The sequence below is a fragment of the Nesoenas mayeri genome, assembly GCF_963082525.1.
Source record: "Nesoenas mayeri genome assembly, chromosome: 6".
In the NCBI taxonomy this organism is placed as follows: domain Eukaryota; kingdom Metazoa; phylum Chordata; class Aves; order Columbiformes; family Columbidae; genus Nesoenas; species Nesoenas mayeri.
In genome coordinates, this window is record NC_137545.1 from 23,806,102 (window position 1) to 23,830,481 (window position 24,380).

General features: G+C 40.5%; 1 protein-coding gene across 1 annotated transcript in view; it reads left to right on the top strand.

Moving 5' to 3' along the window:
• ABCB11 (ATP binding cassette subfamily B member 11) overlaps positions 1 to 23,139 on the top strand; it is a gene marked incomplete at its 3' end in the record, with an annotated part of 38,888 nt that extends 15,749 nt beyond the window's left edge. The window contains exons 11-28 of the mRNA XM_080347145.1: positions 569 to 682; positions 2,502 to 2,612; positions 3,544 to 3,669; positions 4,571 to 4,774; positions 6,021 to 6,191; positions 6,572 to 6,773; positions 7,484 to 7,562; positions 8,508 to 8,643; positions 10,249 to 10,410; positions 14,160 to 14,264; positions 14,363 to 14,524; positions 16,812 to 17,015; positions 18,732 to 18,973; positions 19,068 to 19,224; positions 20,262 to 20,459; positions 21,266 to 21,472; positions 22,345 to 22,491; positions 22,939 to 23,139. Coding sequence (XP_080203271.1) covers positions 569 to 682; positions 2,502 to 2,612; positions 3,544 to 3,669; positions 4,571 to 4,774; positions 6,021 to 6,191; positions 6,572 to 6,773; positions 7,484 to 7,562; positions 8,508 to 8,643; positions 10,249 to 10,410; positions 14,160 to 14,264; positions 14,363 to 14,524; positions 16,812 to 17,015; positions 18,732 to 18,973; positions 19,068 to 19,224; positions 20,262 to 20,459; positions 21,266 to 21,472; positions 22,345 to 22,491; positions 22,939 to 23,139 — 2,928 coding nt within the window. The remainder of the gene's footprint in view (positions 1 to 568; positions 683 to 2,501; positions 2,613 to 3,543; positions 3,670 to 4,570; positions 4,775 to 6,020; positions 6,192 to 6,571; positions 6,774 to 7,483; positions 7,563 to 8,507; positions 8,644 to 10,248; positions 10,411 to 14,159; positions 14,265 to 14,362; positions 14,525 to 16,811; positions 17,016 to 18,731; positions 18,974 to 19,067; positions 19,225 to 20,261; positions 20,460 to 21,265; positions 21,473 to 22,344; positions 22,492 to 22,938) is intronic.
• Between the last annotated feature and the right edge of the window lie 1,241 nt (positions 23,140 to 24,380).

Sequence of the window (24,380 nt, forward strand, 5' to 3'; positions counted from 1 at the left end):
GCCCTACTGCACTGAGACACACTAAGTGTTGCATTTCCTTTTTCTCCTATGAGATGTACAGAACCTGCTTCCTTCTGTTCATGATGGATTCTGACATGCATATAACCTACTTGCTTTGGGACTCATTCACACAAGAAAATTAGTTTGTAGTAAAGCTGAGTATGAACTTATGGCATGATCTATACATCACAGTGTTGATGTTTGTAGTGCACAGTATGTTCACAGTAGATTCTTCTACTTTAGCCATGGGGTTATTCTCAGTAAACACCACTACAGTGCAAGGGAGAACTGAGGCCTGTGTACTTTTATGTCTTTCTCAACAGTAGTGTTTCCTTATACAGCTTGCCCATTTATCCTGACTAGGGTTTGTGCTGTATTCAAAAGGCTTGCTGAGTCCTTGATTGCTTCTTAGCTTGTGGGCTAATTATGCTCATATAGTGAGTCCTTGCAGCTCAGCTGGTGCACGAGAAGTCATTAAGCCACTGTGGTTTGATTTGCCTGTCTAAGCTCTAAAGTGTAATAAAAATGTGTTGTCATATTTTGTTAAAATATTTTTCCACTTCTTCAGGTTTTCTTTGGCATTTTAATAGGAGCTTTAAATCTTGGCCAAGCATCTCCCTGTCTGGAAGCCTTTGCCACTGGCCGTGGTGCTGCAGCAAATGTTTTTGAGACAATAGATAAAGTAAGTAATGCATTTCTAAGCTGTGTCACTTTGTAGTGGAAAAATCATTTTAAAAGCCCTAAGCAGCAGTAGTTTTATCTGCTGTGCAAATGAGGAAAAATGAGTGCAATTAAAGAAAAATTGACTGTGCAATAGAAAGGTCTAGTGGTGTGCACATGGGCTCAGAGAGGGTGTTGAACAGATGTCTTAAGTGGCCTGTTACTGAATAATGAAGTTTTATCCCTGCTACTGCTGTATTTTACTCCCATTTCTCCTTATGTACAGTTACCGACAGGTGCTGCCTCCTGGAAAGTGTACAGGCAGGCAGTAACAGTCACCTTGCAGCCAAACTTGCAGCAAGCATCTAGCTCCCAGCCTCTGGTTGGCCTCAAAAGATGTGGCTTTATTGGCATTAGTGGCAAAGGTGGATTCTTTCATCTGTCACAGAGCTACCCTGAGTTAAAATGAGTCCAAATTAGCATAGGCACTGGTCACACAGCAGTCATAAATGTTAAATCACAATATTATCTAGACAGATAGATATTTGAAATACGGTTGTATGAGAAAGAGCAACTGGCATTTATTGATGAGCATTCCTTTCTATATCTGTATAAATTTAGTGACTGGCAAAATGCTGCTGATTTCTTAGCAGTATGTAGTATCTCTGGGCATTGACAGCCTTTACTGTGCTAAAAGTTGTATCAACACATTAAAATGTGCTTGTCTTGTACAGAACACATAAGGGTATATAAAGAATGCTAGAGGGGCTGTGGTGATACTAATGGACCTTTTAGTAACCCTTCAATGTTCTGTGACAAAAATAACACATATGCCTTATAAATGCACTCTTTCAGCTAAAGCTCTAAAATACACTGAAAAAAGAGATAAATGAGGGAAATGTTTTGTAGAGAAAAATTCAAAAAGCACAAAGAGTTGCAACAGTAAGAATTAATCACAAAATTCAAGATAAGGCTGAGCCAGATAACCTTAGGGTAAAAAAAAGAGCAAACTAAAGCGAGACTTCATCTGTCTAGAGAAAGGGTGACAAAAGTAGATCCATCTGCTTGCAGCATTTGTAGATTTGTGATTAGACAGTAAAAGCACAGCCCTGCCCTCATACAGCTTTATTTCTGGCACTAAGCTTATAGCCATATAGCCATGCTGAGGTTCCGATTCACAGGATCAGTGAAACTTTGCTTCATAGCTTAGTATCTGAATTTAAGTAAGACATATTCCTAAAGAGGAAGCAATCTTTTAGCTGTTCTTAACATCTGAGAACATATACATTTCTCATATTAAAACTCCCTTCAATCTGTTAGACCTGGCCAAAAGTTTGTGTGACCCAAAGCACTTCATGGGAAAACTTCAAATCAGGATTCCAGCTCTTAGGACTGGCTGAACAAGGATGGATGTTTTAAATGCAAAGTGGTGAAGCATGCAGATCTTCAGCAATGAATTGCTGGTTCAGTGCTGTAGGAGAATGTTTACATAGCATGATTTTATTCCTGAGTAACTGGTTAAATTAACTTAGTCAAAAATGCCTCAGTCAGCAATGCTGGTCCAGCAAAAACTAGCTAAATGGTTGACTGTGGTAACTGCAGGAAGCCTCAAATGAGAAGAGGGTGCATTCGTCTTGCCCGTACTACCCACCACTGACAACTCCCCTGACACTTTGGCTTCAGTTTCATGTCCCCGGGGCAGAGCCTGCTGCTGGCTCAGCACAGCCAAGTGCTGTTCAAACAGAAGTGCCATGGCTTTGTAGGATATTTGGAATATTTATCTACTGCAACAGCATTGGTTGTTTAACAGCAAATAAATAACACAATAAGTTCTATCCTAGAAACCTGTCATTGATTGCATGTCAGAAGATGGCTACAAGCTGGATAAAGTACGAGGTGAAATTGAATTTCATAATGTAACATTCCATTATCCCTCCAGACCAGATGTAAAGGTAATTATTCATCACTCATTCTGTGAACGCAATTACTGTAAACAATCAAAATACCCTGGTTCTGCCAGCAATTTCTAGATTTTCAGTAGAGTTTGTTTTCCAGAATCCCAGATGCTCTATTTAAAAGTAGACAAAATAATTCTGTTAAAGGGTTCTTCTACTTGCCATTCTGCTTATTTTACCATTCTGACATATCCTTTGCCATACATATTCCTTGCTGCTGAACTTAAACTTGTAGTAATTTGAGACAAAATTACCTGCATGCAGCTTTTCTTACAGTCAGTTATGCACTTGTATCAACATGTGCTAGAATAGGACACAAAGTAATGAGCTGAATGGTGCGGGAGATTTAATAAAACTCTTCCATTACCCTGGGGGTGTGTCATGTGACCCACTAAAATGCTAGGAAAAGGTACAGGAGCACTGACTGTATACCCCATTATTTCACTACTACTGTGTTTGAATTAACAAATTTTCCTTGGAAAAGCATATTGTTGGACAAGCAAATGAGTGCTATTTCTCCTAAAGACAGAGGAATATGAAGCATCAGATTTTTCTACATAATTTCACTGTTACTTACTTAATGTTTATGCTTTAATAGGCATTTATAATACCTGTACAGTGTTCTTTAAAGAGGATTTATTGCCAAGTTCTCCAGTGGTGTTAACTTGACTAATTCTTGATGATGAACAACAGGAAGAAACAAAGATCAAAATCTGTGTCCATCATGGAAAACAGTGCTCTGTGTTTATAAGCTGTTCAAACAATGTAAAATATTTGGGTTTCTTTTTCCTCTTCATAATATTTTGCTGAATTTCATGAAATTACTTTGAATCTTCCTTTTAAGATACAGAATATACCTGTTAGGTTGTATGACTATGAGAGAATTTTAATGGGTAGATGCTGTTTCCTTTTTATTTCCCCTCTCTAGATTTTGGATAACCTTAATATGGTTCTTAAAGCAGGGGAGACAACAGCTTTTGTTGGAGCTAGTGGAGCTGGAAAAAGTACAACAATACAGCTCATTCAGCGTTTCTATGACCCCACTGATGGCATGGTGAGTGTACCAGCCTAGAATGTGTTTCTCTAGCCTTAGGGACATGACAGAATGTCATGGTTTCTTCTCCAAGGTGGGAAGGAAGACAGCTAACTTTTTATTTTATTTTATTTTATTTTATTTTATTTTATTTTATTTCTGAAACATTTCAGGGGAATCCTGAACAGTCTTATAAAAAATAATTATGTGAAAGAGAAAAACTGTTAGGAGAAAATAAAAACTCAGTGCTACTTTGAGTAAAAACTTTACCTATAGATACAATAATTCAGGAGTGACAAATCATTTTCCATTCTGGAAAACACAGTATTGAACATTAAACCCTCCTGGACACATTCCTGTGCAATCTACTTTGGGTGACCCTGCTTTAGCAGGTGGGTTGGACTAGGTGATCTCCAGAGGTCCCTACCAACACCAACCATTCTGTGATTATGTGATTATCCTATAATATTGCCCTCGTATATGTAATTATCATTTAATAATGAATTGGCTAAGAATATAAATTACATCTATTAACAGCCTCATTCCATTTGCGTGAGCCTAGTTGGCACAAAGCACATACATGGTGACTTGTATTTGAATATATAAAAGACAAAGAACCAATCCATTGTAAACATATAATCATAATTTTGATGGTTACTTTCCACCTGGTTTTACTTCTGAGGCCAAGAAAAAAGAGGTATTGGGAAATTAAATCAAAGGGCACAACACCTAGGCCCAAGAACGAGCATACACTACTGCCACTGCATTGTATTCTTTTATGTCTGAAAACTGTTTTTTACACTGATCATGCAAACGCAGTATCACAGGCCTTTCATTTCCATTGTGTTTTTCTTTGTCTCTGAACTGTAAGTGATAATGTCCCTGACTTTATTTTTGTCCGTGTTTTAATTTGCTTCTGTAGATTACCCTGGATGGCCATGACATTCGTTCCCTCAATATCCAGTGGCTACGCTCACAGATTGGTATTGTTGAGCAAGAGCCAGTGCTGTTTGCCACCACGATTGCAGAGAACATTCGCTATGGTCGGGATGAGGCCACCATGGAAGACATAATCAAAGCAGCCAAACAGGCCAATGCTTACAATTTCATCATGGATTTGCCGCAGGTACGCTGAACCTTGTAAAATGTTTGGCAGAATTTGATAAAAAAAATAGAGAATCCTTTCATCCCTCCCTCCCTCCATGCAGCCATTTGTGCTCAGGTGGAAGGGCAGAAGATTGATACAGATAGTAGGCAGCAACCTTTCCTTTGACTAAAGTTAATTAGGTCTTACTACATATATGTCACCAAGTTAAAAAACAAACCAAGAAGAATTAGTTCCTCAGGAATCATATACACAACATACAATATCATGGTAATAATCATAACATGATTTTTAAATATATATTTTTCATGCTATGGATATGTGTTTCTGCTCAGACCAGAAGCAATTCAGAGCCCAGACTCTCACTAGCCAGCATATGTTTTTGAGCAGTCTGTACTGATCCTCATAACCTCCTTTCCTTCTACGAGCTCTATAAGTTACTTGGAGGTTCCCTCTTCCCTGGTTCCTTCCCTCAGGATGACAGGGCTTTGATCAGTCCTATGTTATCCTCCTTACAAGGCCCACATTTCATACTACTGGGCTGTTTACTTTTCTAGAATGTTATTTTGCCAAATAGCTTCTCAAAGGCATAAATTACAGCAGTGAATCTGATTGACAGGTTTCAAGTACCATTAACTAATGTCAGTACGTACTTTTTATCCTCCATCTGTGCACTTCCAGGCTTCCAGGAAACTATTCATAGAAAGACTGTGTAAATGCCCCTCTATATTTCCTGGAAATGAAGGACTAAACAAGATTTGGCTTTAGGTGAATATAATTATCCTGGCTCTCGAGATGATAGGCTGTATGTGTTGTCCACCTGAACCCAATGCCACCAGAGTATGGCGTCCCTGAGTCACAGACACAGTGTTCATGAGTCACAGGCCATCAGCAGACAAGTCCAGCTCTGTGAAAAGTTTGCTGGCAAGTCATCTGATGGAGAATGGGCAGGTGTTTCCTCTCCATTCCAGCTTTTGCTGATATAGTCATTCTGAGACAAATCAGAACATTTCACTTTTTCATCAGTACATGCTTTTGGCTTGGGGTTGGAACCCCAGTTTAGGCAAAATGATGTTGTTCATTATGAAGTTAGTTCATCAGCCTTCCTTTGAATCTGTTACACTAACAAATTTTTGTCTTTCAAAGATGATACATTTTTAAAGTCTACTCCCAGACAAATCTGAGAGACTTTTTACCAATGTCTTCACCAGAAGCATAACAGACCCTTTTGTTACTTGTTTAATTTTCATTTTTTTCCTTCACACAGCAATTTGACACTCACGTTGGAGAGGGTGGAAGCCAGATGAGTGGAGGTCAAAAGCAGAGGATAGCTATCGCTCGAGCTCTTGTGCGAAACCCGAAAATCCTGCTACTGGATATGGCTACGTCAGCACTTGATAATGAAAGTGAAGCAACAGTCCAAGAAGCGCTTCATAAGGTTTGCTATAGCATAGCATAAATAAGACTTAAAAGGGCAGAAATTATTTTTAATGCATTCTGTGGAGGGTCCTGCAGAATTGCCACAAAGCAGTGAGAAGCTTTTTTTAATAGCTGTTTCATAGGCGCAAGTAGAACCTTAGTATTATTGACAGCGAATAGATTTTTTCTTATGCTGGGACATTAACAGAAATCCATAGCTCCCATTGTTCCCATTGCTCAAAACAGAAGCTCATCTATGGGCTATGGATGGAGTTCAAGTCAGAGTCAGCTGAAACAACTAGGATGACTCCTGTTGATTTGACCAAGCTTTATATTACATAGTGCTGGTTCCAAGCATTTCTGTTTGCTGGGAATGGGGCTGTTGTTGTTCCCTGGCAGGCTCGCCTTGGCCGCACAGCAATCTCGATAGCTCACCGCCTGTCAGCCATCAAAGCTGCCGATGTCATCGTTGGGTTTGAGCATGGAAGGGCTGTGGAGAGAGGGACTCATGAGGAACTCTTGAAGAGGAAAGGAGTTTATTTCATGTTGGTGACCTTGCAAAGCAAAGGAGACACAGCACTTAGCAGAGAAGCAAAGGAAAGTAAGCATTTTGTTTTCTTTTATAAAATGACATGAAATTCCACAGAATGCAGATTTTTTTTTTTTTAATGAGAGCTAGTTGCTGCTTCTTTTCTTCTTCCACCTTTATGACTGAATTTTAACATTCATAGAAGTAACACCCCGATAGCCCTGGCCAAAGTGTTTTTCTGCATATGCACTTAATGACCTTCCTAATATAGATCTGCCCTGAAACATTAATCCTGACCTGCAATACCTGTCACTTTATAGCTCCATTTAGTGCTCACAGTCTGGTCCTGCTGCATTTGAAATGCAAGCAAATTACAGAGTATGCTTAAACCACCCTATTTATTTTACTGGAGGCAGATTTGAATAAAAGCTTCTGGAAGCAGAGGTGTAATAGAATGAGCTGTTGTATTTTTGTGGATATCTTAGATACGATTATCTTAAGAGAGCAATTACAGCACTAAAACAGGGAAACAGCCTTTAACAGTCACATCCCAAGTGAGATGGTCCTTGGATTAATATTCAGTTAACTTCATCATGTCAAATACAAATATAAAATTTATGGTACGTGTAGGCTGAGTAGAAAGGTTGTATCACATTTCTTACATTCTACAAAGAACTCCAGTTATGACTTGGAGACACTGCACTTTTTTCAGAGGGACAGTGGACTTAGATTGTATGCAGTTTTAGCACAAACTGAAGAGCTCTATAAACTATATTTTACAGCAGCAGAAAATAACGTGGTTGAGCCAAATCTTGAGAAAGTCCAGTCATTCAGCAGAGGAAGCTATCGGGCCAGTTTGCGGTGAGTCTTAAAAATTATTGTAAATCTCAATATGTTTCCAGATCTCTATACTTCATCCCACTATTCCAAAATCTCAATAGTGCTAATGAATTGCTTCTCTGTATGTTGCATGAAAGAGAGTGGAAGGGCTCCAAGCATTTTACAAAGACATAGCTCACTTGGAAAGAAATAGCGTGGGTAATACATTACTGATTGCAGGCTCATGGATAAATAGCAAGACTCTTACTTTTATTCCCCTTTCTATCCATAGTATTTTCTCTCTAGTTCTGGTTCTACTGTCTTAATGTTCCATTCTTAATATTACTGCCGTACAGCCATATATTTGTATTACCTAATGCACTTTCAGTCTAGTCACTTGAAGAATGACTTGCTGTGCAATTGCTGGAGAAATCAATGCAATGTATAAGGACGTTTCATTATGGATTCTACTTGATGAAAGTTAAAGCATTTTACGAGCCAGACTGTCTTGTAGCTAGACACTTATTTCTTTCAGGCAAGCTCATGTCAGACATGCAAGTGAATATGTCTTCTACATTACAGGGTTAGGTTTTGTCAGGGATAGTGGTGGATTGTTTCAGTATCCTGTTTTGCTGGACTGAATTACTTGATAGTCATAATGGTGAATTGACCTGCTGTCTTAACAGCTTGTGCAAATATAGTAGGACACACCAGAATTTTGCTTAACAAATACACAGTGCAGAGTACATGTAAGACAACATCTGAGTGGTGGGGGCGCAATATGATTTTGAAAAGTATTTGTCCTTGTGGGATATTATCTTCTTGAGAAGCTGAGAGAACATAGAAAAAGAACGAAAAGGTCTGTGAGATTCCTGTGATTTGCTTCAGTGAATCCTGAATTAGTTCATATGAGAACTGCACCTGCTTTGCAAGCAAATATTGTGTTATTGAGCTGTGAAGAACAGACCATTTCTGTCCTCTTTACAGAGCTTCACTGCGGCAGCGCTCCAGATCTCAGCTCTCTAATGTGGTCCCTGACCCTCCATTATCCGTTGCAGGAGATCATGCAGAGTCTATGTATCTGATGGCTTCTTATGAAGAAGATGATGGACAGGCAAAAGAGGTCAGGTCCAATAGTTTGTTATTCAGTTTTTAGCCAAACAGGTTATATTACTTGGTAATGATAACCTGTAGATATGTGCCTCTGTTACAGTTGTTGTGGGCAGATACATCTTCCTGGATCAATCCTTTACTTAAACTTACACTGTTGGGAAACAGTATACACAATACTTAAGGTCTGTAAACAAAAGGCTTTTATTTTGCAGCTTGGCCCGACTGGCAAATGATTTGGTGGCAGAAGGATTTCTATTATTGTAGGTTCAAGTGGTAAACATAAAAGGTTTGTGGTACACGTGGAGCTGTAAATCTTATGTTGCTATATTACTTATAAAAAAGAAAGCAAAAGAAGTATAGGAAAAAAAGAAAAGAGAGAAAGATTTCACAGTCCTTATGGCTCCATTTTACGTATGATGGCGTTCATAGTCTCCAATCCAGTGATGTGTGACATCCTCTGATGTCTTGTTCAGTTCATGTGGCAGGACTGGTGGGCAGAGTGGTCCTTGGGATGGTGGGTGTGCACCACCAGTGCTTGTACAAGGTGGGCCTTTATAGTCCCCTGGGTTGTCTGCTTGCGTAATCTTTGGTCTTTTGTGCAGGTGTTACTGAGGGGGTGCTTGCAAAAGACCTGAAAGGTCTCAGGCCATCTTGAAGGGTCTCAGCTTTTCCCTTTGTGTCATATTGGGCCTACATGCTCTCCAACACATCTCCCACCTCCTGTATCAGCCAGGTGGCCTTGGTCTGTGGCTTGTTAGCTTGCCGTTGATATGTAAATCGCAATCCACCTTCTCATGGATGTGCCATCTCCTGTCGCTGGATGAACTGGTTTTGCCACAACGTTTGAGCCATTCTACTTTTCAGTCTGTGACAAATGTCCATTTTGGGCATTTCTAGCCATATGAACTGAGGGAGATGAGCAGGGCTCATCATATTGTGTATTACAAAAACTCTGTACAAATTAAACTGCAGGGCAAGTTGTAATTTGATGATGAATATTCTGCTCTTCCTGGGAATAATTATGGGAACTCAGTATATAGTCTGAGGATGTTTCACAGAAGGGAGGCGTAATTAGCATGTATAAAGCCTGACTCCAGCTACCACTGAGACCTCCCTTGTTTTAATTACATAGCATACCTGCTAATTTGATGCAGAGTCTGATCACTGTGTTCACCCACAATACTTCTTAAAATAATATTTAAGAAGATTCCATGAGTGACACAAAAAGATGCTTGTGAGGAAGATGTTGCATCACACCTCATCTGGAGGCAGCAAAAAGAGAACAGCTTAAGTTTCAGCAGCAGAAAATCTGAAATGGGTCATAATTAACCTCTTAAGTTAGAATAAGCAGAGCTGCACAAGGCATGAATATTTCTCTTTTTCTCCATGGACAGTAAAGGTAATCGGTTATGTAACCCTCTTGTGACTCCCTATGCCCACAAGAGCTCCAGACAGCAGCCAAGACCCATCACTGCCCCTTCCTGTGCAAAACTAGAGCAGCTGTTTAGGCCCTAGATGGCCATTTAACAGATTATGCAATTTAACTCTCTGTCCAAGGGAGAACATCACTGGGAGACTGCATTTGTTTCATAAATCCAACCCGTTTTTTTTTTAGGAATCCGCTGTTGAGGAGGAAGATGTCAAGCCTGTACCATTTACCAGAATTTTGAAGTACAATGCCTCTGAATGGCCATACATGGTGCTTGGATCTCTGGCAGCAGCTGTGAACGGAGCAGTCAGTCCACTCTATGCTTTGTTATTCAGTCAGATTCTTGCGGTATGTTACGCTAACATTTTCAAGTGTATTTTAGCTCTGAAGCAGAGGGGAGTGAATGTATGATGCAAAGCTTGACATGTTTTGAGGAAATCTTCAGATCTCATCAAGTAAATGGCATTAGCCTTCTTGCCTATATAAAATTATTCACTAGACATATTTATATCACTGTCATCACACTATCATTTGAGCTCTTGAAGGAGTAGGTTTGTTAGCATTATCATTTCTTCTTCATTATCTCTCTTGTCACTTTCCAGGAACTGCTGGCAGTGGGTTTCTATAGATGCATACGGTTTATTTTAGATGAGTCAAGATGTACCTTGTGCAGGTACAGTGGAGAGATAGACACGCAGAAGTCCTTCCCTGCAGAATTTTCTTCCACAGACTTGGCCAAGCTTTGGAGAAAGCTTCGGATTGGAGGCAAAAAATACTTCACTTTTGTGTTCATAAATTTCAGGGAGCTCTTTGCTGCCTGCTCCCTGCAGAATGCCCTGGGAGAGAGAGGTAGATAATTGTATCATTTACTGAAGTATGCATTACCATCAAAATCCACGGCCTCACTTGAAACTTTTCAAGAGTTCAGCCATGATTGATTTTTCATTCGAAAACTTCCCATAATAGAAAGAGGATTCTTCCCATTTTGCAAAACAGCTTTTTGAGAAAACATCTGCCAAGTTAGTGGGAAACGAGTGGGCTGCCTGAAGAAATTCAGCACGGCTCTAATGCCTAAGAAAGTGTCCTAAATTTTCGGAGTTAGGAGGCTAGAGAAAAACCTCTCTATTGATGCTGTTTTTACTGGGTAAAGTAATGACGTTTTTACTGGGAGGAAAATGGGAATGCCACTATCGCTTTGTGGTTTGGGTACCCACCTGAGGTAGGATAAAACTTGTTTTGTGATTCATGCTTATTTGTTTAGGTCATTGTAGGTACATATATGTGTAACAAAGAATATATGAGCTAAAGGGCAGACACTCTTTCAGGTACTGGAGGTCCAAAACCTTTCAGACACGAAAGTCTGACTGACTGACTGACTGACCGACTGCCCGAATGCCCCAGCATCTGGGCTACTGATTAGAAAAGAACTGAGAAAACGCTCCTAATAGCAGTGCCAGCAACCAGACAAAGGAAAACTTGACTTTTTGCTGTTTATTTTTTTTTTTTGAGGAGGGTGTTTTGCCTTAGACATTGCTGTCTGGGAAGTTACTCAAGACTTTGAATCACATTTCCTTGCAGCTTGATGTTTGCTAGCCAAGATCCAGGGAGGGGCAGAGCAAAAGACGTCCCTGTCCCTGTTGATTCGCTTAGTGACTCCTGGCCAATGTGCTCGGCCTTCTAGCCATAGGTGTGCTACCTCCAAACACTTCTTGCGTGTTTAAACCTCATGCCAAGGACTGTGGCTTTCACCAGACAACAGGCGAGACACTGCTACATGCATTCTGCAGTGAATGACACAGCATCACAGAATGTTAGGGATTGGAATCTAACCTTTGATTCCTTTTGAGAGAGGTTTTCTAGACACTGGGAGATGTCATCCTGCAAGATGCTAAATGCCTTCATTGCCAAGGATTAATTCCTTCTCTGGAGGTTTCCATTCATCAAAGGAGAGGGGTTGCAAGAAGAAAACAAGCCATAAAGAACATGAGCAAAGTCCAACATCTGTGTTTCATTATTAATAAATTTAAAACATTTCTGCCTGGTGCCAAGGCAGTCAGGCACATGGAATATGCATCTGCTTTCCAAGCTGTCTGAATATCTGCGATGATGTTGTGACAGACATGTGGGCTTGTACTTTGAGACCAATATGCTGGGGAAGTGAGGGAAATGAAAGGATAAATTTAGCAAAGGCTGCCTTGAAGGTTCTCAGAAATTAATCCTAAAAAGTGAACGAAGAACTGGATAATACTGCATATGTCTTCTGATCAGTTCAGATCAGAAGTGTACCTTTGGAACAAATTTCTCAGTAGTTTCTTCTTACTGTGCTTTGGTTCCCACTGTGGAACTGTCTCAGAGTATGGGAAATGGATCCTTTCCAGTGAAACTTAACTGGAAGATGTGCTCCCACTGCTATTGGGCATGGAGCCCATGGCTGCAGATGAAAGAGAGTTCATGCTAAAACTGTTGAAACTTGTATAATCTGAACATGGACACCTCAGCAACAACTCTTTCCTTTTATAGACCTCATGCTATTGTCCATGCCACATGTTACTGTAATTCATGTTATTTTTTTAAATCAACAACATAGGTGAAATACACAGCTGAGCATGTTAGGATAGCTGCAGAATGGGATAGTTCATTTTTACAGGACAGACTTGCAAGGGGAAAAAACCCCTTTATTTGCAATACAGAGATCTCTTCTTTTTATTGAAACATACCTAGTGATTTTTTTTGGTAGAAAAGATTAACCCAAGGAAGTAATATGCTTTGGTACTGATAAGACAGCATGGCATTGGAACAGCTCTTAGCTCGAAATGCTAAGTGCCATTTTGATGCTATCATTTTGGATTTTGTAGGATTTGTTTTGTTGCCAAGGTACGGATGTACAAAGTTAAAATACTTGAAGTGGAATTCCCACTAGAGAACAGCAATTTCTTTTTCTCAGATTCATGCTCTAATTCTTCCTTGTTACTTTGACACACAGCTCACTTCAAAACGCAAATAGCTTGGGTTGAGCTTGTAAGACTAGTACTTAAGCTTATTTTTGTGGATTTTTTATATTTTGCAGCTGTAATTAAAATTCCTTCTTCTCTATTTACTGTTAAATACTTACCTAGAAGAATTCAAGGTGATTTTGAGATAAGTCAAATGCACAAGTTGTTCTTAATAATGCCTTACAGACAACAGGTTGAGAGATTAGTCAATTTATAGTAATTTTTACTTGTGAAATCCAATCAGAATTAATTTGAGGTTAGTGGAGAAATACAAACATGAGCTGTGGCTTATACCTGAAAGCAACAGAAGTAGTTTAACAGCTTCAGGTGGGTTAACTGACCTACAGATGAACTGCTCTGACTGAAAGGAATTGCTAAGGGACGGCTATTAAGATGTGGACCTCTACTTCAGCAGCAGCAAGTAATGCTGGCAGGTGTTGAAAATGAGCAGATATTAAGACCAAGCGATAAAAGGAAATACCATGGAGACGGGAGGATGGGAAGGACTCTACTTGAGGCATGAATGCTTTTTCTCAGTAAGCAAATAGCTTATATTCACACTCCTTCAGCAAAAGACCATAGATTTCTCCTGAATCCTACTCATAAAGATGATAATCTATTAGTGTTGTGCAAGGAGAGTCGTGCTAGGGTATAATTGTTTACATAGACTCCACTTTTTATGGCCCAATAAAATTGCAGTTGTCATAGATTAGAGAGGAAGTGAGGGACCTGCTGCACTGTTGCTTTGCTGCTACGCTGTTTTTTCATTACTATTCACTGATTATCACACTGGATCTTGTTTAGAGCAGGGGATGACTGGTTAATTGTATTATAAACAGGGATGGGCAACAAGTAGTAGCAGTATGTGGAGACACCAAGTATAATGAACTTGTTGTTTAACAGGAGTAAAAAGCATTATGTTGTACCCAGGCTCACCTTAGGAAAAACAAGGAACCAGGTCTTGGGAAGGGTTGAGGGAGAGCTCTGTGTCCTGGCTTTGGCTCTAGGGTGGGCTTCTGCACTTGGCAATTGGGAGTCATGAATAAACTTCACACGCAGCAAAACTGACACTTCTAACATGATGCCACCCATTTTTTTTTAAAGACCTTCTCCATTCTTGATGAAGAAGAACAAAGAATCCAGATCAATGGTGTCTGCCTGCTCTTTGTCCTTATTGGAATTATTTCATTTTTCACACAGTTTCTGCAGGTAATAGCAGTCCAATATGGGTACATTTTCTTTCTGATCCCTTGCTCTGTGCATCTCTCTTTCTGTGCATTATCCGTATTTATTCTTATGCACCCCAGGGATACACATTTGCCAAGTCTGGTGAGCTGCTTACAAGACGGCTACGGAAAATTGGTTTCCAGGCTATGCTGGGGCAAGACATTGGGTGGTTCGATGACCGGAATAACAGCCCTGGTGCTTTGACTACAAGACTTGCAACAGATGCCTCTCAGGTCCAAGGGGTAAGGCTTGGTAGCTTAAGAATTCTTTTACTATAAGCACTGATTGAAGTCCTATTTTGGCACATTGTCACAGAAATTAACTAGAATGCAACCAGCACAAATAAGGTCACCATTTACTGCCCATCATTCCTGCCTGTATTACCAGAAAAAGAACACAAAAATCAATAAAATATGAACCATTAGTGGAACCTGAGGGAGCATCTAGTGCAAAAGTTTAAATTTCTTTTTTTTTTTCTGGAGATTATTTAGCTTTTTGTCACAATGCTTAACTGTTTAGTTCAAAAACATCAGACTGCTATTTTAGCAACATTCCTCACTAATCCTGTTTTCAAGTTTTCAGCATGGTATTTTACTTGTTGTGACAGTTTTCATTTAGACTGACAGTCTACTTGAAACACGAGTTTACAGTACTGGCTGGGGCTCTGGTCAGGGCATTATGCAGCCAGTTTTAGTGTGGCTTACTATTTGGGAAAGAGAACCACTAACTCTATGTGTTGTGTTCCTTAGTGGATGAGAGTTAAATTATGCTGAGCTATAAAAGGTACCTACCTATCTGAATTGATGCTTTGGTAGGAGTGAGTCAGATGCCATTTTACTTGGCTCTAATGCAAGCAATTTTCTAGAAACAAAGAAGGAAACATACAGATTTCTTTGTTACAAAAATTGTCCTGTTTCAACTTGATTGAAGATGGTGGGTTAGTTTTTAAAAAGTATTAATTGAAGTTTTAAGAATTTAAAAGACAAATGAGAGAAGAGGCTCCCCAAACCCATATCAGCAGCAATTTCTACAGAATCAGAGAAACCAGCTGCAAACCTCTTCAGCCCTTTCAGGCACTTACAGGGTATATTGTAATTGAAATAAACAAACTTGTAAGCCACTGACTGAACCATTTAATAGCCTCCCAAGGGACATCTTTGTTCTAAGCATGTGTAGAGCAGCGGGGCACAGCTATTCCACGCAGAGCTACCTGAGCAGCAGTGTCCTCCACCCTTCACTGCCTGACACAGAGTGCAGCCAACTGCTGCTGCTGCAGGGCCAGCTGAGGTCAGAAGATGCGGGCGAGTGTCTGGGCTCTGAAAATGTCTGCGTCTGCACAGGAGTAAGAAGTGGAATCTTGGAGTGTGTGTGGGGTGTTAGAGCTGCAGGATCCCGTTAAGAGCAGCCCCATGGCTGTTCCATTGGGTTGCAGATCTGGGAGGTGCACCTTCTACCCTGGCCACCCCTGAGCACTTCACACTGTCACTGCTGGTCAGAGCAGGAGCAGATGATGAGCATTCTGTGCTGCAAGGTCACATCCTGTGAATGAATTTGACTGAAAATGGTCAAGGATAGCAAATGTATTTTTTTTTTCTAATGCACAGCAACATAATTCCTATCCAGGGCTGCTGTTTACTGCCATGAAAGGAAATAACTTTTGAGTAAATAAATCAAGTTTGTAACAAAGAATAGTGTTCTTGAAGTACATATGAGAAGATGAATGCATTCAATAAAGGTGATGTCAAAGGCATATTTAAAACCCTTCCTTAATCATAGAATCATTTCAGTTAGAAGAGACCCGCAGGATCTGTTTCAGTCCCTGACAACCCTTTCTGTGAAGAAGTTTTTCCTAATTTCCAATCTAAATCTCTCCCAGCACAACCTGAGGCCATTTCCCCTTGTCCTGTCACTTGCTACTTGGGAGAAGAGACCAACCCTCTCCATGTTACAACCTCCTTTCAGGTAGTTGCAGACAGCGATGAGGTCTCCCCTCAGCCTCCTTTTCTCCAGGCTAAACAACCCCAATTCCCTCAACCGCTCCTCATAATAAAGAGATAGGCAAAAATGCAACTTTAATTTGTCCTTCCTCAGTGATGTTTCTTACTGATTGTGGCACAGCTGAGACTTTGTTGTTAAGTTGCAAAAGGGTTCTGTTTATTATTTGAATCTAGATGGATAAATGTAGGGGCTAAACTGAGTATTCAAATAAGTGATTCCCCAGGGAACAAAGGGAGCTAATGTCAACAGTTAGATTACCTTTCTCACAATTGTTAGACGCGATTTTCTGAGTTCACAATGGAAAGTTGGGTGGATAAAAGGAATATTGGACATTTGCAGTCCTCTTGATACAAGTATTGGAAATAGTATATCCAAACTGGCTAAATTCCAGTGCAGTCAGCAGCCCCTGGTGCCTTATGTTATTTTAATTAAATTTTCCTATAAAACTTTAGAAAACTCTAAATTGTATTAAAGATTATTGAAGTTACTATTGGAGTACAAGTCAATCATTTCTGTTTCTTTTCTTTGAAGGCAACTGGATCACAGATAGGAATGATTGTCAATTCCTTTACCAACATTGGAGTGGCCATGATCATTGCTTTCTACTTCAGCTGGAAACTCACTTTAGTTATACTGTGTTTCTTGCCATTTTTGGCCTTATCTGGAGCTGTGCAGGCTAAAATGCTGACAGGATTCGCCTCTCAGGACAAGAAAGCGCTGGAAGCTACTGGACGGGTAATGTTATTTAAAAACTAGTTTATATTTGCAGTCATGGGTAGCTGAAAAATCGGGCACTTGGGACCATCTGTAATTCAAATGTAATGAAATTGGCAATGTTTTGCAAATAAGTTTGAACATTTCATACATTTATGGGCCACTATTGAGTGCTGTTAGGAACAATCTTCAGTTCCAGAACTCAAGGAAGAATTAGGACCTGACCAATTGCCCACATTCAGAATAGTTTAACTATTTACAAAAAGTGATAAATCAAAATACTGTCTTGGAACTGACAAGTAGAAAAACTTCACTAATTACTCAAGGCATCAGCTTTTATTCAACAGAATGCCCCAGAGGCTGGGATGAAAAGGGCACTCGATGCTTCAGCAGTTTTGGGGATGACTGATTATGTCTAGTGTTATTTTCTAATCTATTTACCAGCACTGCATCCAAATGCTAAACACTCCGAGTTCTTCCAGAGGGATTGCTCATCAGCCACGCTAAACATGGAAAAGAACAGTCCAAACAATCCCATTCACAGCACCTACTTATCTGCTCCTTTGCATATGGCAATGCAAGAGGTTTGACCCTTAATTTTGGCCAGGAAAAAAACCCTGAAATTAGAAGAAATATTTGAAAAAATTTATATTCAGATCTCTTCCTCCATGCTGAGAACATTCATAAGCCCTATGAGTATTGCTTCCCAAAGAAAAATGTCACACTGTGAAGCTACTGTCAAAGTCCAGGCATTTAAAACCAATTTCTTAATAAAATTACTTGAGATAAGTATGGTGAAATTCGGATCACTCAGTCAATTTACTTCTATAGATGAAACTCTAATACTGTTTTTTGGGACAGAAACTTGAACTCTGACTGGCAACAAAACACAGTGCATAGCCCACCATTAATTAAGGCTCCAGAGAGGTTTCCAACTCAGAGAAAGATCACAAGGATTAACTCATACTTTCCTATGTTGCATTTTTTCTATTTACAAAGGCAAGCATTTCTTTATTCTTTGTCTCTGTATAAGGTATAAGGTAAAAATCCTGGCAATTGTGTCACTGATGTCACTGAGGAATCAAGGTGTCACCCTCCATTTATATGTGCCATCTCATCAGGCTTTTTTTTGGACATAAACAAGAGAAAGAGGGAGCGTGAGGAAACGTAGTAAATTCAAGTGCTTTTAACTTATGAAGCACAAGTTGGGGATAGCATCCTTTCTCTTTTCCTGACTATTGGTATTCAGTAAAACAAATAATTTAAATAAACATTTTTAATTATTAAATGCATTCAATCGAGGAAATATAATAACAATGTTCCTAAAGCCATTTTTGCTTTTGTGAACATCCCACTTATTCACATTATATGAAAGGAGTCACAAGTGAGAGCATGTGCCTGATTTCCAAAGTGTCCTTACAGTATGTTGGCTGTAGGGGAGCAGACAGAGCATTGCGATGGAGGATGTTAGTGGACAATCGCTTGTAGAAAGTTCCTCTTTAGGTTGGCTGATGTTTGAGTCAGTCTGTATCATATCTGAATTAATTTATATATGATGATAGTACCCTGTGTTCATGAAAGAATCATGCGTTTGTGAAAGAGCACACTCCTCTTTTCCAAGGAAAAATTACGAACTTTTACCCTTTCTTTCTTGCTTTCTTCCTTTTTTTTTGTTTTGTTTTTGTTTTGTTTTTGTCTTATTTTGTTTTGTTTTGTTTTGTTTTGTTTCTCCTCCAGATCTCCAGTGAAGCCCTCTCTAATATCAGGACTGTAGCTGGGATAGGGAAAGAGAAAATGTTCATCAGCAATTTTGAGAAGAACCTGGTTATGCCCTATAAAGCCGCAATAAAAAAAGCACACGTTTACGGACTCTGCTTTGGCTTTGCCCAGAGCATCGTGTTCATCGCCAACGCTGTCTCGTACAGATACGGCGGGTTTCTGGTTAGCGCCGAAGGCCTCCATTACAGCTTCGTGTTCAGGTGAGTCTGACCCGCGCCAGGACCAGCCTGGTCTCGGTCCAGAGTGCAGGTTCTCTGTGGCTTCCCAAGAATGACCGTGTCCCCCTTCCCGCAGGGTCATCTCTGCTATTGTGACCAGTGGAACTGCTTTGGGAAGAGCTTCTTCCTATACCCCAAACTATGCCAAAGCCAAAACATCTGCTGCACGCTTTTTTCAACTGGTTGACCGTCTTCCGAAAATCAGTGTTTACAGTGAAAAAGGAGATAAATGGGTAAGAGTGGAGATGAGAAATTGGTGACGTTATCCAGCTCCATATAAGCATTGAAGTTGCACTAACAGTGTACAAGTTGATGAGGATCACTGTGTTACAGGAAGGTTGTGCTGGTTGTATAACTGTTACTTGCCTTTGCTCTTTTGGGAACAGTGAGCCCGGTACTAGAGAGCAAGAGTAACATAAGCATGGCCATCAGGAACGTGTCAGGGTAAAACTGTGAACAGGAGCAGGGCCAGTCTGGCTGACTCAGAGGAGAATGTGTGTTCTTTCTGCTCTGCAGTTCGCACACAAACCTGCCTATCGCTGCCGTATAATGGAGGCTTTTTCCTTTCACATCAAAATGTTGGGGGTGTTCATGAGGAGGCGAATCATCTATGAGTCAGACAAAATAAAAAAGCTCAAGTTTTGGTGAATTCTCAAGTCAGTCCCAGAAAATTCAAGTAGTTTATCTTTCATTTAACTTATTTTTCCAGAATTAAACAAAAACTTGAAATAACTGTTACAAACTAAATACATTAAGTATTTTGCTTCAGACCATGAAAATGAAGTCTCTTCATTCCCTTCAGTGTTTTGTAAAAGAGTTTTTTAAGAGTTCTGGGAAAATTGACCTGAATTCATGTATTGTTTTAATGCTGCAAAGTTCAATTGATTTTATTTTTTTTTTACCCAATCCAGGTTTTTGCACATCTATATATGGACTATCAGCAAATTTACATTTACACAGTGTCCACATTAGAATACAAAACTTACCCGCTTGCAAGGCAATCCTCTTCCTGATTGATGCCTCTGACCAGCGCAGTATGGGGAAGCATAAGCAGAGCAATAGTTCTATGACTAATGGCTTTATCTCTAGGACAGCTACTCCAGTATGGTTATTAATCTCTCTTTCTGGGCTAATTTCACAAGTGCTAATGTCACATTTTAAACAAGAGATGCAAGAATGGAATTTGAGGAACAGTTACTTTGTACTCTACAACTCAGTTTTGAGCTCAACTTCACTGTAGTATCTTTCTCCTTTTTTTTTTCCCCACCAGGAAGATTTCAAGGGAAGCATTGAATTTATTAACTGTAAATTCACATACCCTTCTCGGCCTGATATTCAGGTCCTGAAAGGCCTCTCTGTAGCTGTTAACCCTGGACAGACTTTGGCATTTGTTGGAAGCAGCGGCTGTGGTAAGAGCACCAGTGTGCAGCTTCTGGAGCGTTTCTACGACCCTGACCAAGGCCGTGTGGTAAGCAACGGAAACGTGGTTTGTGTGCTGTTGTTTTCAGCCACGCTACAAGGGCTGTTCGAGTGTGTCCCGCTGGGCAGCCCAGCAGCAGTGGCACGTACACCTGCAGCTTGGGCCTCCAGCTCCTGCTCGAACAAATGTGGACTGTTCTGACACTTCCTGAATATCATCATCTCAGATGTATTCGGGCAGGAGCACAGTAGTCCGAGCCGCAGGTGTACCCTCATGCATTAGGTACGCCCTAGACATTCACCCTGGTAGTCCTGTACGAAACATAGAATGTGGGGTGTACACTGTGGGAGCACAAGCAAAAATCCAGCCCTGAATGGAGCAACAAAAAGTCTGGAATAGCCCTAAATACATAGCTTCAATACACAGCATCTTTGCAGGTTGAATTTGCCTAGGTTTAACTTCCAGTTATTCAATTACTGATAGTTTTAAAGGCTTTTGTGTTTTTTCCTCATGTAAATACCTAACCAACTACATTGATTCCTCTTTCTTTGGAAAATGCGGTGATCACTATGCCAGGAAGGCAACAAACCATGTGCCTAACCTTAAGCAATTCGTTCCCTTGGACTTAAGATTACGTGAATGGTTTAGTGTTTGGCTGGATCACAGACATACCCAGAAAATACACATCACACACAAAGGAGTCAAATATAAGCAGATTCTTCAAATCATTTAAAATCAGTTGTGTTTGCATTTTAGCAGAGCTAAATGATTTAGCCATTTTACTATGAACTATTTGGCTTTTGCAGGCTGTTGTTTTGGAATGATGTTTCAAGTTTTCTCCTGTTTCCTGGTAGTTAATAGATGGACACGACACCAAGAAAATAAATGTACAGTTTCTTCGATCAAAAATTGGAATAGTTTCCCAGGAGCCTGTGCTATTTGACTGCAGCATCGCTGACAACATTAAATATGGCAGCAACAGCAAAGAGGCAACGATGGAAAAAGTCATACAAGCAGCCCAGAAGGCTCAGCTGCATGATTTTGTCATGTCACTGCCTGATGTAAGTACCCGTGAGGCCTTGGCTGTGGAACTCCAGATAGGCTGCTCCGTGTTCATTGCAGCTGGAGTTGCTCCAAACAGTTAAAGTTGCTACACACATATGCCTTTTATTTACTTTTATAGCTATAACAGTAGGAGCACAGAGGCTGTCATGACCATTCCTTATCTTCCCGAGAGTCTGGGTGTGAGTTGCTACTGGATTTTTACACAGTAGGCAAATATTTACAAAATGGAAATGAGCAGTTACAACTCTGAACTAGGAGAAAAGGGCAGATTTTTCAAAGCCACCGACAAGAAAGCAGCAGCACAGTTCAGCAGTCAAAGCGTGACACTCAGTCAGGAAATATAAATCCTGCTCCCGGCTGTACGAAATTTGCCTTGTGACTGGGGCGTGATACTTACACAAAAATATTTGCAGCTGGCTGCTTACATGCACTTAAGAAGTATTTAAATGCACTGAAATAATACGAATATAAAACAGCACATAAAAGGTATGAATAGGATTTAGGCAGCCAAACAAAATATTTGTGCAGAAAGGCCTTAAATCAGTTTTAGCCTCTTGTCCTAAATTGTGGGTGGGGTGGGGTGTGTGGATGTCTTTTCCGTCAGACAAATCAGCCAATATCTTGCTATCAGATTTTTCTTCCATGCCCGTCACTGTACTGCCTGCACCCTGTGCGTGGCAACACGTGTCTCCAAAATATCCCCCAAATACGTGTATCACTCGTTCAGTATTTCCGCATTGCCAGTTTGTTTAAGGCGGAGGCAGCCATGGTCAGTGCTCTTGCCTCTCTTCTCCTGCTCCTCCTTCAGGCTGTGACCTGCTGTGTTTGCTCACACCCGAATAACTTCTTCTGTTTGCATGTTTTTCAGAAATACGAAACTAATGTTGGAGCTCAAGGATCCCAGCTGTCTCGCGGGCAAAAACAACGCATTGCTATAGCAAGGGCCATCATACGAGATCCTAAGATTTTACTACTGGATGAAGCTACATCTGCCTTAGACACAGAAAGTGAGAAGGTAAATGCCCAGTGATACGCAATAAGGGGAAGTTAATACAATGGCTGACAATGTACAACACCTTTGTTCTACAGAGACATGACCACAACAGCAGGGCAGGGGCTAAGAACTTAGGCAATAATTTGCGCAGGTTGATTATACTCAGAGATTAGAGAACTAGTAGAAATGTAACAGCATGTCCACGCTGAGCCACCATTCAGCATGTCAGCTGAATAAAGGCCTGCCTTAATTTCTGCTGCTGTCAATGTTTACCTGTCCGTTCTTTGTACTGCTAAGGAACTGAGTTCATGACCCAGCTCAGCACATAACCTTTGACTTAGCCTCATAGTCACTTGTACAAATGTTGCACAATATGGTTAATAATCTGAAGCAATCAGTTGTCTGCAGTGCTGAGCCCCAGGCTGATTTGCACGTTTTTCACTATGACACTTTGTCTGTTGCCTTTAGACTGTGCAGGCAGCGCTGGATAAGGCCAGAGAAGGGCGTACCTGCATCGTCATTGCCCACCGCTTGTCCACCATCCAGAACGCCGACATTATCGCTGTGATGTCACAAGGACTCATCATTGAAAGGGGCACTCATGATGAACTGATGGCCATGGAAGGAGCTTATTATAAGCTTGTTACAACTGGAGCCCCAATTAGCTGAATTACTGTGATTCTAAATTTGAAAGATATATTTTCTGTAAGCAAATCCTCCGCGGTACATATGTGTATGTTGGTACCCCATCACGCTACAAAGTGCTCTACAATACTGGGAGTTCTGTGATACTGTAAATGTATGTAGTTTTCTGCATCAAGCAGAAAAAGGGAGAGAAAGCCTGAAAAGGGGGAAGGTCTTTGCTGGTGAGCTGGGGAGGTGCCAGCACCTGCAGTCAGACTGCACAGTCCTGTCCATCCTCAGCTAGCTCTGGTGTCCTGGAAACTGCCACCTGTCTAGGTAAGCTATATGAATAAAAAAGATTCCCAAGAACAACGCTGTGTATCTGAAGGGAGCCAATCTCTCCTAACGTTTGGTCTGCACAGGGTTACAACAGTGCAGAGCACCCACCATTCCATCACCCCTCCCTCCCCCGCCTCTCCCCACCCACGCCAGCTGTGCCCTGGGGGAGCCAGGCTGCTGCTGAGTGCAGCCACAGCACCAACACAGCAGTGCCTGAGCTTCAACTGAACTGTAAGTACTTGAGAGAAGGCAGCTCCACAGCAGTCAGGAAAGCAATTGAAAAGATGAGTAGAAGCTGGTGAGGATCATTTCCCTTGCGCTCACCACTGATCAAAGCTATCAAATAGATTTTGAATAGGAAGAATCGCTTTAGTTAAATCAATATAACATCCCACAGCCGGGATGTCAAACTTATTTTCACCGGGGGCTGCATCAAAGGGTCAATTGTAATTTTAGGACTGTAAAAATGTACAAGTAGTTACGTGGCAGAAGCTTGCACTTCTAACAGTTCTTTTTAAGATCTACTGCATGTTTCTCTAAAATATGTTATTATCTGCAGAACAACAGGACTCTGGATTCTTCCCTTTAGTGACTGAGATCTTGGAGACAAAGCAGAAACACAAAAAGTCTAAATTACAGCTTCAAAATGGAAATCTTGAATCTTGATTTCTAATAATAGAGTTTCACCCACTTTCTAACAAATAAGACCACAATGGAGTTTCTTCTAAAACTATGCAACAGTACCAACTGCTGACACTTGGATAGAGCTGTAAGGGTGAAAACTTTATCAGAGTGTATCCCTTCATTCCAGGCAGCAAAAACCAATTTCAACTTTTGTACAGCTCCATTACTAGAATTACTTCGACAGACCCTACTGAAACCAGGTGACACTGAAATGCAATTTTTCCCAAGGAAGCCTGTGTTTTAATCCTTAACAAAAATGAAAA